At 41.1% G+C, this 18,676-nt stretch overlaps 1 protein-coding gene across 8 annotated transcripts in view; it reads right to left on the minus strand.

Annotated features, from left to right (window-relative positions):
• The window catches only part of KIF1B (kinesin family member 1B), a 151,554-nt gene that overhangs the window by 52,222 nt on the left and 80,656 nt on the right, over window positions 1-18,676 (minus strand). For 3 of the 8 annotated variants that reach the window (XM_040430751.1, XM_040430747.1, XM_040430762.1), the window contains exons 13-21: window positions 17,901-17,936; window positions 12,419-12,663; window positions 10,089-10,168; window positions 9,838-9,913; window positions 6,126-6,205; window positions 5,936-6,042; window positions 5,144-5,227; window positions 3,199-3,379; window positions 2,825-2,897 (exon numbers count right to left, since the gene is read on the minus strand). In XM_040430751.1, coding sequence (XP_040286685.1) covers window positions 2,825-2,897; window positions 3,199-3,379; window positions 5,144-5,227; window positions 5,936-6,042; window positions 6,126-6,205; window positions 9,838-9,913; window positions 10,089-10,168; window positions 12,419-12,663; window positions 17,901-17,936 — 962 coding nt within the window. The remainder of the gene's footprint in view (window positions 1-2,824; window positions 2,898-3,198; window positions 3,380-5,143; window positions 5,228-5,935; window positions 6,043-6,125; window positions 6,206-9,837; window positions 9,914-10,088; window positions 10,169-12,418; window positions 12,664-17,900; window positions 17,937-18,676) is intronic. The other 5 variants (XM_040430752.1, XM_040430750.1, XM_040430770.1 and 2 more) reach the window with 3 other exon arrangements.

An 18,676-nucleotide genomic window follows, 5' to 3' on the forward strand; every position in this document is an offset into this window, starting at 1 on the left:
ACTGCACAGTCTATGGCCTGTCCACCCTTGGTCAAGGGGCCCATGCTTACTGGGGCAAAACTGTCCAAAGTAGACTTATAATATGGTCATCAGTTACAGCCTGACATCAGATGTAAGCAATAACTCAACACGGCAAACATAATTCCACAAAGGAGTATCTGCAGGCTACCCATCAGTAAGGTAAAAAATAGAATTTATTAAAAGCCAAAGTAATCCAAGCACTAGAGAGAAAAAGTCAGACTAATATTATAAACATCACCACTGAAAAAATTTAAAATAGTCTGTCTAGCCAATTTCCCCAGAATGCACACAATGCTATAACGTGGTGAAGAAGTGTTCTACTAAATTAGGCTTGGTACACTTCATGTTTAGCCCTCCGCCAGGCTTTTGATTGGGGTATATAGCAGAATACCCAATGACGTATTCAGACATATACAGTAATGTATCCATTCATTTTAATGAGGCAAACTGAGTCTAAAAGATTAAACTATGGATTCCATTTGACCTCTGCTCCGCTCATTTCCACATTTTTTGCTAGAAAAAAATAGTGTGTAGACTATGCTATTCTTTCTGGCCAAAAAAAAAAGATCCTTTGCACTCCATATGTCTCATTACTTTGCGGTATTATTTTTGAATATCATTATCAGGTAATTAAGCATACACTCCTGTCGAAAGGCCCAGCCGAAGTCTAAACATGTTGTGAACATGGCCCTATTTTTATCTATTATAACTTCAATACTAGCTACAAATTGAGGCAAAGGACCCCAAACCACAGAATGCAGTAAAGAGTCTAGACAGCCGAACATGCTCACACAGTATAAGGTCAAAGCCTAATCCTATCTATTGGATTTTCTTTTCTCATTGTAGCACATCATCATCAATGGTATAACTTTATAAAGTCAAACCAATGGTATGACATTAGGATTACAGAACTATCGCCTACAGCGTGGGCTACTATTACTGCTGTCTATGAAATGCGACAGGACCTCAAATGCTTGCTATGGTTATAGTGTCCATGTAGGACAAGTTCCATCAGACTTAAATTTTTCATTAGACTTAATGGCAATTTTTATTTGATTATTTATTACCCATACAGTGCTGACATCTTTCACTAGACAGAATGCACTCACACTGCTCATTTTACAAAAGAGAAAAAATATATGAAATAGTGAAGACAACTACGTAAAAGTGGAGGTGAGATGTTTTATCAAATTATTGCCTTCATAATATATGTTATATGGAGGCCAAAATATGCTCTGACATCGCGCCTGCATGCTACAGAGCTGGAACAACCCAATGTCCGCGTGCTGGCCTTTCCACAGCAAAATAAATCCACCTGCAGGATAAAGACTAGCAATAATGTAATGGCAGAGGAGAAAGAGTCCTAGACCCAATACATTTTGTGCTGCACTTGGTGTAAGGAGGAGCACTTACTATATCATTGCTATAGGAAACCAGTTCATGTCATGACTGCAGAGAGAGTAGGTATTCTGGCATTGGCTCAGATTCCGCAAATGGAAAAAGCGCCTTCACACCCTATCGTAGTGCCATTCCAGTGAATATTTCACCATGATCCTGGGTGAATAAACAGCAATTTCCTGCCGTGTTGCAGTTTTGTTTAAAAGAGAAATCACTGCAGTCTAGGCACAGAAGGAGCAGGAGTCTATATGACTAAGTTCACGTAGTGTTAGAGCCCTGCTCTACCATCTGATCCTAAATATAACTGCTGCCCAGATTTTATGTCAACCCCTAACCGTGGCACGTACAGAAGAGTGGCCTGGACATTGTGTCCTGAGATGTAAGAGATAGGATCCACACTGCATGCAGTGACAAGAAGGAGGACATGCACAGTACAGAGCCTCACACATAGAGGAGATCATTCTGTGTGTAGGCAACAGACGAAGGGTTAATACATCCAGGATATAGAGGAACTACAATAGCTCAGCGCTACAGTCCCTGAGATGTACCCAGGGCCCACAGGCAGAAGAGACGGCCACTTTGCTGCTGTGCTCTAATGGATATTGACAGAGGCAACAACATGGCTTCTGTGCAGCTTGGAAGGCGGTGAATACAAATAATCTGTACAACAAACTCATGCGGGACCTTGATTATCAATGGAAAAGTCTCAGGGAAGTCGCTGTGCAGCAAACATGTCAGTGAGATGTACACTCCATGCATCTATTGCCTTAAAGGGACACCGCACCATTACATTAAGCAAATCTGGGGATGTGCAATTTACAGAACATCAATGAAATAATGAAATATTAAAATGGGAAGATATTAAATATATTGTAAAAAAATATATATTAAGCCCGATGGAGAAACTACAAGCTTCCAACATAGCTTGTTAGAAACTTGGGAAAAATAGGTGAGATATTACGGCAGGGGGATACTGTCCCTTTAAGCAGCTATTTCACAAACAATTTGGCACGGTTGCAATCCTCAAGCATCTACTAATATATCTGTACTATGAGAGGAAATCAGTCTGTTCAGTACACATGTGGGAGGGGGTGGACGGCACAGACATCTGACAATAGCAGATCCTTCCTCTATAATGCAGTGCCCGCACATTTGTCAGGGGCAATGTAGTATTAAATCGGTCCTAACTACTAGCAAAAGGGTGACATGTCTAAAAAGCAGAGGCAGCCAACAGACTTTAACGCGTCATAGTAAAAGGAGATTTAGCATGCATATAAGAGCACTGCAGAAGATGAATGTGCAGTAGGTTATAAGTGTCCTGTAAAATGCAAGCTCAGAAGTGCAGAACTATACTGGTGTCAGGGAGATATGAGTGAGAGTGGAGGAAAGTGGCAGGGCTTCTTACCAGTCTCTGCTGCTCCAGAAGAAGATCCGCTTCCTCCTTCTCTTTCTTGTACAAGATTTCCATTTCCTGAAGCCTGCAGCACAAGACAATCACGATTAAACTAAATAGCATCTGAGCACTGTAATGTAATCTCCAACCCATCCACTAAACACACTGCAGCCATTGAGACAGAATGCAATACAGTGCTGCAATTAAAGGGATTCTTAACAGGTACGTATGTTCAGATTTCGCTGTAGACACACAATATAGCCAATATGGTTTGTGCCAGTCATGTGCCTATAGTAACGTGACCATCATCGTCCCTCTCGTCCTGAATATATGGATGTGATATATGCAATTATGCAAAAGGAAGCCTCGACAACCTGTCCTCCTACCTTTTCTCCATCTCCTGCTTCATGTCAATGCCTTGCTTCTCCAGGAGCTCCCGTTGGGCAAAGGTCCAGTCCACAGGTTCTGAGGGAGTCTCAGCTGAAGGAGTCTTCTCTCGCTCTGCACGGGCCTGTTCAGGGTGGTTAAACCGGAAAACATGGTTCTTGCCCATAATTATACGATTACCTGAAAGGATCAAATAATAAAAGACCTAAAATATAACCATCGGCAATAAACTACAAAATGGGTGAAAGAACAACACAGCATAGCAAGAGGTACAACTACTCATGTGGGATGAGATGTTGGCACATAGCAGTATTACATTCTCTCATGGCTTAAAGGGGTTGTCTGCTTTTTTCTATTGATGACCTATCCTCAGGAGAGATCAGATGTTTGAAGAGAAAGCAGTGCTAGTACGAGCGCTGCCTTCTCTTCTCTGTTTACCTGCTTGCCATCGCAACTGCAGCAGCGAGCAGTGTAATTACAACTATGGCCTCCCCAATAACTTGTATGAGACGGCTACGTCCTATTCACTTGAACATACAGGTGCCGTCCCATAGAAATGAATGGGGACGTCATGGTTGTAATTACACTGCTCGCCGCTGCAGTTACGACGGCGAGCAGGTAAACAGAGAAGAGAAGGCAGCTTTCAGAGGAGTGTTGCTTTCTCTTCAAACATCTGATCTCTCCTGAGGAGTGTTGCTTTCTCTTCAAACAGATGATCAGCGGGAGTGCCGGGAGTCAGCCCCCCCGCTGATCTGATGTTGATTACCTATCCTGAGCACAGGTCATCAATAGAAAAAAAGCAGACAACCCTTTTAAGAGTAATGACTGCAATGGATCGTAACACTACAGTCCCAACATGACAACCTAAAGCAACAATTGTTTAGGGTATGGCCACACATGGTTGAAACTCAGCTGGAAAATCTTTTACATTTCTGCTGTGGATTTCACTGCGTTTATGTCATGTATGAAAATACCCCTAAAGAAATCCAAGTGAAGTAATTCTTCAATTCCTTCCCCCAGAAACAGCGCCATTCTTGTCCCTGTTGTATACTGCCTCTCTACCCTATTTAAATGAATGAGGTTGCAATATTGAACCACCAAGATGACCTCAGTAGTGGGGTCCCAGAGGGAGAAAGCTGAGGACAGGAGGAAGCAGATCCTTCTAATATAATACCACTTTAAGAGCTTGTTCACATCTGCGTAGGAGGCTCCATTCAGGGCCTCCTTCACAGATTAGGTCAAAAAGACTGGACAAAAAAATTATTTCTGTAAAAAAAACAGGATCCCAAAAGGAAACTGAACGGACTCCATTGTAGTCGATGGATTCTGTTCAGCTCCATTCATGTTGGTTACGTGCAGAATCCGGCAGTTCTGTTATTATTTAATTTATCAAAAATTTCTATCGGTGATGTGAACCCTAAGACCCATTCACAAAACAATCGTTTAGCCAACATCTTTTAACGTGTATGACTAGAGCGGCCAAACATACATGAATGATTTCAGAGAAAACTAAACAGTTTTGACTAAGGGCTGTATTACACTGGCAGATGAGCCTTATGATTGTTGGGAAGGCAGTGTTCGTCAGTAAAGGAGACAACTGTTATTACATGCAGTGATCTCCTCCACAGTATGGGGAGAGGGATCGCTAATGCCATTGCTCGTCCCCATACAGAATCATTATGTGCTGGCAGCAGAGGGTGATTAGACATCCCGATCTGCTTCCAGAAAACAATGATTTTTGTGCCTGCATAAAAGATGCGATTGCCCGATGAACAAGCGTTTGCTCATTCATCGGGTAACTTGTGGCACTTTTACACAGGCAGATCACTGCTAATGAGTGTGCCTACAAATACTTGTTAATGATGATCGGGCTGACCCTCGGCCAGTGCAATACAGGCCTAAGAGAGGATGCATCAAGAGTAGAATCATACTTGTGTTCCTTACCAGAACGAAGCTGCACCGGAAAAACTACTCGTTTCCCATTCACATAGGTCTCTGAATGTTCACAGGGCTCCAGAGTTGCAATAACTGGAAGAGAGAGAAGACAAACAATAATGGATTTTTATTATATACGTTCTGCAAATACAAGTCTGATAAATCTCAGTTACACCTTTGCCTTCCCATTCTCTATTCTAAATCAGGCATGTACCAGGTACTGTTCATCCAGCAATGTCTAGCGTATGGGCCACTAAAATAGGTCTGCATAACGTTTTTCTTCTGAACTATTGTACACTATGCAACATAGAAAAAAAGAAGTGGGCTCAGTTCTTATAATAGAAGTCAATGAACAGCTGGATCAATAGTGTAGCTTTGGTTACAGACAGTGAAGTACGTATTGAGGATCCATCTGCAAAATCCGACTAAACAAAGGGAAATTCTAAATGTAATGAAGAAATTCAGCTAAGCAGGAAGCACACGTTACCTCAAATATTCAGGAGAAAGAGGACCTTGTGCATTGTATAACTATACATTATAATGTATCCCTGAGTCCTTGTCTGACCTAATCTATATAGCAGAAATGCTCAACCTGCGGCCCTCCAGCTGTTGCAAAATTACAACTCCCAGCATGCCATAATAGCTGTAGACTGTCCAGGCATGCTGGGAGTTGTGGTTTTGTAACAGCTGGAGGGCTGCAGGTTGGGCATCCCAGCTATATAGTGTTCTTCAGATGTACAGGTAGTGATCACTAGTCATTCACAAAATGCATACTGGACACAAAGGAAGAAAGATTGTTACCTTCTCCCGTTGGCATTCTCTCACTGCGGAATATACAGTGCTCCTCCTTAATGTGGGCGCCACTCAGAACAATGTCCTGGCGCCTTTCTGCATCTGCTTGACCAACCCTGCAGACAAAAATGCAGCATTATAATCACAAGTTCTTACGACAAGGGCATAGCCACTATTACAGTACAGTAAGAGAACACACCTGGTTATACCATCTTTAATGTAATACAAAAGGCACTCCGACATGAGAGGATCTTCATTAAGGTTAACGAGATGCGGAGTCTGTAATAAAATATTACACGATAAGTAACAGATTTAAAAAAAAAAATTCTTACCTAGGTTCCCACCAAGAATATAAAATTTAAATGGGGTAGCCCAGTTGTATGCATGCAACATTAAATCACTGTAAAACAAAGAGTTTAGCAAATTTCAATTCCTTACGCTTTTCAAAAGCTCTGCTTTCTGCTAGTGAATAGGAACATCAGTGTTTAAATTCAGAGGCTGAAAACTGTTTTGGCTGTAAAGGAGTTCATCATTATCTCATTGGAGGGGGTTCGACACCTGGGACCCCCTGCTGATCAGTTGTTTGAGAAGGCAGAGGCGCTCCTGTGAGCGGCGTGGCCTTCTCTTAGCTTTCCCTAGGCCAGTGACGACACATTCATCAGTCACGTGGCCTAGGAGCAGCTCTGCCCCATTCAAAATCACAGAGTGTCAGCCACCCAACGATCAGATACGGATGACCTATCCAGAGGATATAACCCTTTTAACTTCTTACAGAAACAGCACCACTCTTCTTAAAGCAGTTGTCCAGTTTCAGGACTAAAGAGAACAACTCTAGGGATCAGCCTGCAATAAAGAACTGGTAAGTACTTACCTGGCAAATCCTATGCTATCACTTTGTTTTCTACGGCGAGCTCTATTTACCCGGCTGCAGTGGTCTGCTGATTGACTGCAGCAGTCACATGATATTGATGTGACATCACTGCTGCAGAGTCCAGCCAGAAGGTAAGTACCTACCATTTCTTTATTGCAGGCCGATCCGAAGATCTGTCCAGTTTTCTCCTGAAACCAGACAGCCCCTTCAATGGGTGGTTCTACATATTGCAGCTTATCCACATTCAAGCGATTTTTTTTTTTATAATCCAGGACAACTTCTTTAAGGTCATAGTGGACTGTCTTAACATATATACTGTAGTATATCTAAAGCCAGGTCAACGTTGACCCTCCTATCCAGTGAAAGCAAAAAGAAATATTAAAAATAGCAAGGAATTAAAACACAAACTCATATCAGAAAGTTGAGGAACTTACAACTACAACTCCTTGACCCTCAGGCCTCATGCACACGACCATATTTTTCATTAGTGTGTTATGCACATTTTTTTGCGTATAGCACACTGATCCATGTTCTGCAAATTATGGAAGATGCCCTATTCTGCTCCATACTGTGGATGAGAATAGTCCTTTCTATTAATGGGAGTGAGGAAAATGCAGTATACACATGGAAGGTAGCCATATTCTGCATATCCATTATTTGTGGAGCGAAATAAAGACATGACTATGTGCATGAAGCCTAAAATATAAAATGGGTGCTTTGTTCATATTACCGGTAAAATCCTAATTACTCATGGTACAAATAACGATGTTGCTAAGAGGCAAAGATTAATGTAACAAACTGCACAGACACCATTATGATTCTCTTTTTAAGGACATCTATCCTAGAAAGGGGATCTAACTGCTATGACAAACCTTCTTTGGGGAGAAGACCCCATAGGAGTCAGCCATGAGGTCGCAGAGGTTGGGCGAAGAGATCTGTACAGAATCAGCCAGGACATGACAAACACACAGAAGACAGAGACAGATGGAAGGCAGAAATGACGAAACATGACATCACCTTCAGGGTTTCTTTACTTGTTACTTCTGCTCCAGTTTCAGTAGTTGCCTGAAACTGGTGAACTACAGCTCCCAGAATCCCCCTTTAACTTGAGAGCCACACAGGACTCTTGGAGGGTGACCTGTTCTTTACTTCTACAATGTGAAATGCCAAGACTACTACTAAGGACAGTAAAACATCTACATAATAAAATTATTGATAACACTTGGGGAGCTAGAATTTCATGGTTGGGGTTACCACATCCTGTAAAGGGGGTGTTAACTAAAGACATGTAATTCATGAAGCCAAGGGTGTCACCAGGTAAAATTTCAAGGGATTCTTGCAGTTTCCAAATATGCAATGGTGATAAAAAACAATCGAGTCTCCAAATATGCCCAGTAGGGGAACAGCTGCACCTTTCACACCTTTTCTGTAATCCATATGCAGGACATCTGGGAGACCCAGTCATCTACATTAGAAGTGTGGCTGGTAGCTATAACAGTTAAAAATCTCTTTAAACGGGGGTGATGTACAGGGGAAACTGCAACCCAATCATATTTTTGTATCTTTCGAACAAACTGTAAATCAGGATTTGCTAGACTCTATGTTCAGAAGTGCTACTACTAGGGTCAAGGCGTACAGACTTGGCTTATGAATTAGTCAATAGAACAGACCTGATCTGTAGAAAGTGAGTCAAAGTACTCGTCAAAAAACATAGAGGAGATCTGAGAGAGAATGAAATGTGAGATGAAGGCAGGAAATTAAAATACACTTATAAATGGCGAGTATAGAAAGAAGATCTGAACATGGACACTTTACTCCCTGCAATGGATAAAGAGAGTACACCATACACATCAAGCATATTGTACCATTTTAACAAACATTGGTCATCCAGCATCGGTCATCCAGGACAAACCCCTTGAAAAAGGAAGAGGTAAGCTAAAGTGCCACCTCTAAGTGGAATTGAAAATCTCGTAGTGATCACAGCACTCTATCTATTGCTGACTGGTTTGGGTGCACGTCTCGGTGTGTTCCTAGCTCCACCTCTTGGAACGTATAAATCTTCAACAATTTAGACAGCACTCCAAATTTGGTTAATTGATTTTTATTTTGTATTAGCCGGACATAGTGGTCCTTTTTTCAGACTGAAGCAACGTTTGGGGCAAAAGGTGAGCCCTTCGTCAGGCAGTAATGTGCTCCTACGAATGTGTGTGACCGGCATGGAAGTGGAATGGGGTTGTCCCATAATCAACACTTATCGCCTATGCACATTCTAAGTCTACGGGACTGACGGAGATGGACGAGTACAGCACTGGGCTATCTTTGTCAGCCCCATAGACACAGGGCAGCAGTGAGACTCCTGTTCTCATGAACGATGGGAGTCCGAGTGGTCACACCCCCAGTGATCAGACACTTGTGGATAGGTGAGAAGTGTTGACTATGAACTACTGAATGGCCAGTAAGTTTCAATGAGAGATGACATGTTGTACTTTCATATAGCACATGGTAGATTCGAGCCCCTTCCCTTCCTGATCACAGCTTTTGTTGTCAGGCAGACATTTAGAGGGTGCAAATACATTAAAGGGGTCTTATCCATACTAAAGATTCTCTATAAAATAATCCAGTAGGTATAAACCATGTCACACATAATAAGTGGAATGCAAAAGTGCTACCGTTGAGCACACCCCTCCAGAAATACCATGAACTGGTATAAAATAATCCAGATTGCAAAATAGTGGCACCATACATGCCAATATAGTTTACAGTAGGATCAGAGGGGTTATAACATTAAAAGGAGATATACTCCCTGTCAACAATTCCCCATTGCTACTGTTCAAATGCAACCCAGGTCCCTCCTGCTCGACATGCAGAAAATGGTCAATATTTTTAAGCCCCTCTGAGCCCGCAGCAAAGTATTTTGGTTTAGATGAAATACTCCTTTAACTATACATTACAGCACACCGCACTAATGAGAGGTTGATATATAAAGGCCTAGGCACAACACCATTAAAAACTGGCTATAGTTCATTTTTAAGGTTTCTACCTTTTTAGGGGAGAAGACTCCCAACGTTCCACCATCTTCTCGAATTGCCACCCCCATCTCTGCCAGTAACGCCTCTCTAAAAAGAAAAGGTGTGACGGATCAGTTCAAGTATTACCACAGCCTTCCGTCTACAAGGTCATTAGCGCTTGCCTCGATCATTGCAGATTCGAAAAGGCTGCACAATTTCTAAGGAATCCATGAGAATGTAGGACAGTAAAGAAAGAGAGTAGAAGCTTGTTGGTTCATCATACCTCTCCATACGGATAGCTTCCGTTTTTCTAAGTTTCTCCTCCCAAGTTTCATTGAGTTCTGCAATAATTTTTTCAGATTCCTAGAGGAAGATTGGACATGATAAGAAACAGGCATTATAACACAACTCATATAGAGAATATGAGGATTCCTAATGTCTTCCAGGTCAGGATTCGGGTTTCTTGGATTACAAAGGATGGATGTTACTTCTTCAATGGCCTAATTCAATATACTGAAGTATAGATATGTCTCATATTGGATCAATATGCTTATTAGAATTCTGTTGTCTCCTCAGAATTTCAAGTTTATACTCATCATTTTCTCCGATATTACAAGTACCAGGTAGAGTTTACGTCTAAGAGGAGAATGCGGCATATATGAAATATGGACATCAAAAAATATTCACTTTCAGTTTGAGGTGTTCTGAATTAGGAATAACTCAAATACAGAGCTAATAATACTTCAAGAGGATCAGTCACCACTTCTGATATGTCTGTTTTAGTAGACAACTGAAATCGCATTAAATGACCATTCTGCAACATCTTTTCAAGTAATGCCAACTGTGCCATTCCTCTGTTATTCCTATCAGAAGCTCATGAATGAATGAATGAATGAATTGCCAACAGGGAACTGCAAGCAGTTACACTCAGTCTGCTCCTTCCCATTGAAGTGAGTGGGGTCAAAGGAGCTGTAATTACCCTGCTAAACAGTGAAGAGAAGGCACACAAGAGCTGGGGGGGTGTCGGTAGTCAGGGTCCCGCCTACCTGATATTGATGACCTATCTTGAGAATAGGTTCTCAATATTGGAATTACCTTTAAGTAGCCAAGCACCTAAGTGATCATCACATGACCACGGTAGGTCCTTATTTTCCAGAAGTAAGCAATGAAAGCTTTTATTCAATGACTTCAAGCAAAGATCTTGAAAACTGTGAGGAATTGATTCAAATATTGTATCCAAAACCTACATAACTAGATCTGGCTCTCCAGCAAGATCATAAATAAGAACTGCGATGAAAACTTGCAGAAGATGGCACCTGCACTAAAAACAAGGCCTCATGGTAATGTTGCTGTTTATATCAGGCACTGGGTGGCGTGATCCAAGTGCTGTGGAAATCATGTCCAAGAATAGGTCCATTCTTTGCATTTTGCATATAAATGCAATGTACAACAGCTTGAGACACTTCTACGCTGCACACAATAGGAGAACTGTTCACTGTGCGGGCTCTGTCTTGTACCACTAGAGAGCCACTGGATGGGGGCAGGGAGCAGGAGCACTGCCCCCCAAACTTCCCATCATTATCTCCTATACCGTGTGAAGGCAAGAGTTATATAGTGCTGCTGTGGAATATTAAAATCTTCCTACTTTCCATCATACGTATCCTGAAGGAAGAACTAAAGGGAATTTGTAGGGTGTAGACATCATCATTATTATTAAATGTTGGCTGCCTATGGAAGAAATGCCCTACTCTGTGCCCTACTCTACTACTGTGCATCAGCTTTCCTTCAGGAGGCACTTAACCTTGGATAGTCCTGCACACAATAAGTTCTGTCCTCTATCCACAATCCAGTACAGGGTTTGCTCATAGCAATGCCTCAGTTCTGCCTTAAGACTAAAAGATGGTGGCTGTTGTCTGCACTAGTTTTTATATCTCCATCTTGATGTACAGAGTGAAGGGGCTTTACGATAAAAGCAAACATCTTTGACCACTACATTGAAGCTTTAGTGAACACCGGAAAAAATTAAATGTGATGGGACAATTTTAAACGGCCCACCCCATGGCACTTGCATTACAGAATTTCTAAGAATTTCACAAAAACAGCATAGAGTGAGATTTCATTACAGGAAATTGTATAAGAGCGCTAAACAATGGGCTGTAAAGAGGATAGTAAAGTCCAGAGAAAAATCACAGTTTTACATAGTGTTCATTCCATGTGGTCTATGGGTCATGGTAAATAGATTAATCTCTATCTTAGTAGTTATAGATTTTTTTTCAGGCCTAGAAAATAGCAGTTCTAAGAACCTGTTCATGAGCCAATAACGCATACTGAATGGAAGTTCACCCTGGAGAGCATTTTTACATCAGTGCTATACATGAATGTAATAAGCAAGAGACCATATTAAAAACATAAGCCACACTTTGTTATGGTCTCAAATTGACTGAATTTAAAGACCTCCTTGAGTGGGCTGATCTTTCACCAACACTGGGAGATCTCCATTTCTCTGTAGATGACTTCACATCCACACTACATGGTGGAAATCTGTGTATGGTTGCTGAAGCTCCCTTCATTACTCTTCGCCATAGCAGAAAGTGCAAAGGAATTCAGGCTTACCTTGAGCCGCTCAATGGCTTCCTCTCCTCCGGGGGTGGACATGATCCTTTCTTGGATATTCGCAACAGTAGAAAATCCCACCTGACTACTGAGAGAACAGGATGATGGGGAGGATGCCAGAGAGCTCATGGAGGCTGTGGAGAAATGGCCAGGCCGTTGATTCTCATTGGATAGCAAGTACTTATTCTTAAGGTTCTGGTTATCATTGAAGTCTGACAGAGGAAGGCAGGTCACAGAAGGAAGAGCTGAACACAGGAGAAAAGCCAAGGGTAGAGGAACAAGGAGAGAGGGAAACCACAGTGAGAGACGGGAGAGACTACTGAAACTTGCATCACATCATTCATGATGGCAACTCAGAAGGTCACTAACAGCACAAGTAAGTGAGGAAAATGAGGAGAATGATGAAAGTGAAAAGTAAACTATGGGAGGGGAGGTTCTTAATATTACAATCATACCAATGAATGGTGGAATTACCCAATCCAACATTAATAACACAACACTAAATACACCAATGTACTATATGTATTATAATAGATGATACCTATAGACAGATCAATATAAACAAACAATCTACAGATATATCTTGCAGAGTCACGTCCTAGTGCATGGCACACTTCAAAATGGCAGCGGTGGCATCCGGATGCAATTTACAGAGTGACTTTGGCAAACACAAATCTACAAAGCTCACAGTGTACTTCCACAGTCTACTTATCTACACTTCATAGTGTAGGTGGGTCCATCAGCTGAAACTCTCATCACTAGAATAATAGTGTCCCTTCAACCCACAGCTTGGAAATGTCTTTATCATTGTGCTGTGGTAGTGGGAACTCTACTGAGTGCAATGGACCTGTAAAGCTCCAATGTACAAAACAAAGCTCCTGCCAACCAAGCGGGCAGCTACGGACATTTCTGAGGTAGAGGAGACTAGCTCTAAAGAACACCTTGCTGACCATTATCCGAACAGTCAGTGGGGTCCCTGCTAAGGTACCCCACAGAAGATATCTGCTGAAATGTGCCTGTGTAGTGATCCAGTATAAGAAAGGGTCCTTCCTGCTGTTCACTGCATCTGATGGCCACCCATATTCTCCATTCTAGATGGTGCAGGAATGTGATGGACCATAGAAATCACACGCAACTGGGCAACAACCAGATTCCAACTATCATTTTGCAAGATGCAATAAAATGAAAGCAAGCATACGAGTAGCGGCCATTGTCAGCACTATTACTATGCCTGCGGAATATTTTTTATTATAGGCATTCCTAAAATATGGACACAATATGGACCTATGAGAAGTTTCAGGATTTGGGTTTACTAAAGTAGTTAATTGAAAACAGAGTTTGCCTTTGTAGGTGGAATAACCCTATACACATATAACACAAATGAGAATATTTTCAGAAAACACTGGACACATCCCTAGTGACAAGCTACATCCTAAAGTGTCAATTTCATATTTATTTTTTATCCTGAGCAAAAAGCAGAGAGCAGCACAACATTGTACAGGATTTGAGCTCAGAGCAAAGAGATCTTCCAGCAAAGCCAACCAGTGGTTTAGTATTGGTAAAAGGATTGTGCAAGAATAGAAAAATGTGGCTACTTCTATCTAAAAACAGTGCCACTCCTGCCCACAGTTTGTGTGTGGTATTGAAGCTTAGCCTCATTCACTTTATAATAGTGCTGAGCTGCAGTACTAAACACAACCAATGGACAGCTGTGGTGCTGTTAGGGGGAAGAATTAGCCACATTTTCCTAATCGTGGACAACCCATTAAATGCAAAAAAAGCGAGCAAGACCAGAAGGAAAGCAGATAAGATTTTGAAGGGGTCATCCAGTCAGGCAAATAAAGCTTAATAAACGTAAAATGAAAATACACATACATTTCTCATAGGCTTTGTATATCAATTACTCACTACTTACAGGACTTCTGCTAGCAATCAGTGAATAGGAACATTCTTGTTTACATTTAGAGGCTTAAAGGGCATCTGTCGGCAGATTTGTACCTCTAAAACTGACTGACCTGTTGAATTTGCACTTAGCAGCTGAAGGCATCTGTGTTGGTCCCAGGTTCATATGTGCCTGCATTGCTGAGAAGAATTAAGTTTTTATATATGCAAATGAGCCTTTAGGAGCAACAGGGGCGTTGCCATTACACCTAGAGGCTCTGCTGTCTCTGCAACTGCTGCGACCTCTGCACTTTGATTGACTTTAGGAGAAGTCCGCTCCAGGCATGATCATATTTCCACTGCTTGGCCCTGTCAATGTGCAGAAGGGCACGGCAGTTGCAGAGACAGCAACGCCCCTGTTGCTCCTTAAGACTCATTTGAATATATTAAAACTTACTTTTTCACAGCAATGTGGGCACATATAAACATGGGACCTACACAGATGTCTTCAGCTGCCAAGGGCACCTGCAACAGGTCAGCCAGTGTCATAGGTACAAATCTGCTGACAGATTCCCTTTAAACAAAATCTGTACAGCCCACTAAGCTGCAATTTGTCACAATGTATCAGTGCAGAAAAGTGCTACTAATCTGGAGTTAAAATGAATGCAACTAAAAAGGTTGGTTAACATCAAGTTTTTGCCATACGTTTAACGTACACACAAAAAAAAAAAAAAAAATACGTTAACGGATGCCCCAGACAGATGCCATACAGTGGCATCCGTCACCATAGAGTTCCATTGTAAAAAAAAAAAAGTATACATTAATGCATACTTTTTTTCAGGGAAAGCGTAGTGTACCACGTTTTTCCATCCTTCAAAGTCCAGCAAAAAAAAGTATACGTTTTTATATATATATAAATTTTTTTACAATTGAACTCTATGGTGAACGGATGTCACTGTATGGCATCTGTCTGTATATGATGAAAAAAAGTGACGTGAACCCACTCTAAAATGCAGTACCAGGCACAGTCACAAGCATATGTATGGTGCTCTACCTGTGTAAATAACGAAGGGGACACAGCCCCTGCCAAAATACTGAATTGCCGTCATCCTTCTGATAAGCAGGAGGCCCGCCGCCAATCAGATTTTGATGTTGTAGTTCTAAGGACAGGCCATGAAAACTAAAGAAAATCACTGTAACTTAAAGGGGTTATCCCATGACTAATGTAAAAAATGAAAATCAGACATTTAGTACATGACGATCTCTTACTAACAAAGCTAGAACCAGCCTTGTACATCACATGGATCCAGAGATCTCCCCATTCATTGCTCTGCTAGATTTATATCAAGCTGGCAGCTCAAGGGGAGTGTCTTTTCTGCTGCAGCTAAGGGGGCGTGTCCATCCTCTCCCTATCACAGCTCGGGAGGCAGTTGGAGGATAAAACTGAGCATGTGCGGCCTTCTCAGTGAGCAGGTCAAAGAAATAAGTAAAAAACAAAAAGCAGGTGGGGCTATACAGATACATTTTATGGAATAACTCAGCGGCTATGCTAAATTTTAAATTACATGCAATTACAAAAATGTTCAGATCGAGGAGCTGGTTTGAAAACTGTAGAATATTTTTCTTGGGACAACCCCTTTAAGTACACAGGATTGCCTGATACACTGTAACAAACACAAAGCTGTGGACGAAGATCAAGGTGGGTTTTCAGCATCTAACAGTCAGCAAGAATGTTTCTGCATATTGACAGCAAGTCAAGAAAATTGTGAGAAATATGACGTATATAAATAGTTAAATAACTTATTATAATTAAGATTAATTTGCATCAGAAAATAAAATCTCTTGAAGGTCGAAAAAAAAAAGTTAGGAGCGAAAAAAGAAATTATCTGGTAATTCGATACTAGAACTATTGACAGGAAAGGGTACAGAATTCAGGAGCCATTAGCATGAGAACATGGCGATCGCTTGGTAAGAGACTGCAAAGCTATCATGCAGGTTCACCCAGCAGCAGGATCCTCAGCGCAGCAGCAGAGAATTTCTTAATAGGCAGGAAATCTCAGACAGATCCTTACAGCACGTTACGTAAATTCTCAATGTTACCCAGAGTTAACTTAACTTCTAGGCTTTCCTAGTATCAAAGCATGTAGGGAGCATCCTTCCCTATGCACATTGGCTCTGATCTATTACTGACAATCTCCTTACAACTGCAGGAATCCCAGAAGCCAACATAACTTATCAATCTGATAAATCATGCGTCTCCGTTATAGTAAGATGGCAATATTTAAAGTGTTAGTCCACCAATGAGCACCACTTTAAAAAAAGAATAAATCTACATAAAAATCTAAGTAACGTAGTAAACATAGTATTACATTACTTATCCTGTATGCATCCTAAGGTATAGTCTTTATTATACTCCAGAGCAGCACTCACTATTCTGCTGGTGCAGTCACTGTTAACATATATTACTGATCCGGAGTTACCGCCTGTATTATACTCCAGAGCTGTACTCACTATTTTGCTGGAGGAATCCCTGTGTATAAACATTACTTATCCTGTACTGATCCTGAGTCACATTCTATATAATACTCCAGAGCTGCAAACATAATTCTGCTGGTGAATCACTGTGCTGAATTGACATTTCTGCAGGCTTCAGAGCGGAGATCACCAATATTCCATTTGTTTGTCCATGCAGTTAATGCTTTGACTATCTTGACCACGCACTGCATGCTTATCTGATCGTTACCAGGAGCTTATTTAAACTTCCATAGACATGTCTGTTAAAAATACTTGTATCTGGTTCCCTACGGCAGCCAGTAGAACTGTAACTGCAGCCATGGAATATAACATAGATTGTAACTCAATATCAGTACAGGATAAGTAATGTATGTACACAGTGACCAGCAGAATAGTGACTGCAGCTCTGGAGCATAATATAGGATGTGACTCAAGAACAGTACAGGATAAGTACTGTAATGTATGTACACAGTGACTCCACCAGCAGAATAGTGAGTGTAGCTGTGAAGTTTAATACAGGATGTAACTGAGGATCTGTACAGGATACGTAATGTATGTACACAGTGACTCCACCAGCAGAATAGTGAGTGCAGCTGTGGAGCATAATACAGGATGTAACTCAGGATCAGTACAGAGTACAATAATGTGTGTATACAGTGACTCCACTAGCAGAATAGTGAGTGCAGCTCAGAATCAATACAAATAATGCAATGTATTTTCAGGTTTTCCCAAATATTACTTGAAGCTGTAACCTGGTGCTCATAGGTGGACATACCCATCACTTCCATTCCTTCTTGCTCCTCTTATGTAAACAAGTCCCAAAAAATACTTCTTCTAGATCTAATATATGTCTTTCATTCCAGATTTGCTAAATTGGCCACTTATGCCAGAAAAAGTTATTCGGGCAACATCTAAGTGGCTGCCATATTATTTTAATGCATGGGGCAAATTGTGGAGAATTTTTTTTCTAAGCTCCATAATTCTGTCTGGGATTTCACTGTGGTCTGTGCTGGCATGCAAGATTCAGCTTTAAGTTGCTTAACCGAAAAGCAAGGCTGATGGGAACAAAGATGATCGATATACACACATTTCACTCCGAGGAAATTGTCGTCAATGGAATCAACTGATGGAAGGCAGGAGAAAAGACAAGATGGAAGCAATTTTTAGCAATCAGGAACACTCCATGATGTGTAGAGAGTTTGTTAGGTTAGGCCATGATTGTGTAATGGTTGAGGTCTACGCCATGGGACTCCTCCAATTGGCATAATGTGGCCACCACATTGGAGTTCCTGACTAGCACCCTCCATATTGTTGTGCCTGGTACTGGAGTCCTAAGGATTATCAAAAAGATCCTGCAGTGTGATGAGGGTGTTTTTGTAACAATTATTTAAATATGGCCAAAAAAAAAACTAATTTATATCGCACCACTAAAATAAAATACATTTAGATTGGTACTTTATTAAATTGATACCACAATAAAGCAAGAATAGGAAAAGAAAAAGAAAAGAATCCCATAAATATTTTAAAACTACTGGTTTAATGATTTAGTATAAAGATCTATGTCGTATTTATCTATGTGGTTTAGAATTAGATACTATTGCCTATATTGGCCTTAAAAGTATCAGCCTGTGTCTGTTTCTATAGGAGGGAATATTGGGGGTCATTTATTAAGACTGCTGTTCTAGACGCCAGTCTTAATAAACCCCTATACCTAGCAGTGGATTCACCTGAGTTATGAAGCGGCGCCGGCCTCTACATAACTTCGGTGGATCCACCACCGCTTCTAAATGTTAGGCAGCTTCCTTGGTGTCTTACATTTAGACCATTTTCTACACCTAAAACAGGCGTAGAAAATGGTAAATG

Source organism: Bufo bufo, chromosome 1 (assembly GCF_905171765.1).
Source record: "Bufo bufo chromosome 1, aBufBuf1.1, whole genome shotgun sequence".
Classification (NCBI taxonomy): domain Eukaryota; kingdom Metazoa; phylum Chordata; class Amphibia; order Anura; family Bufonidae; genus Bufo; species Bufo bufo.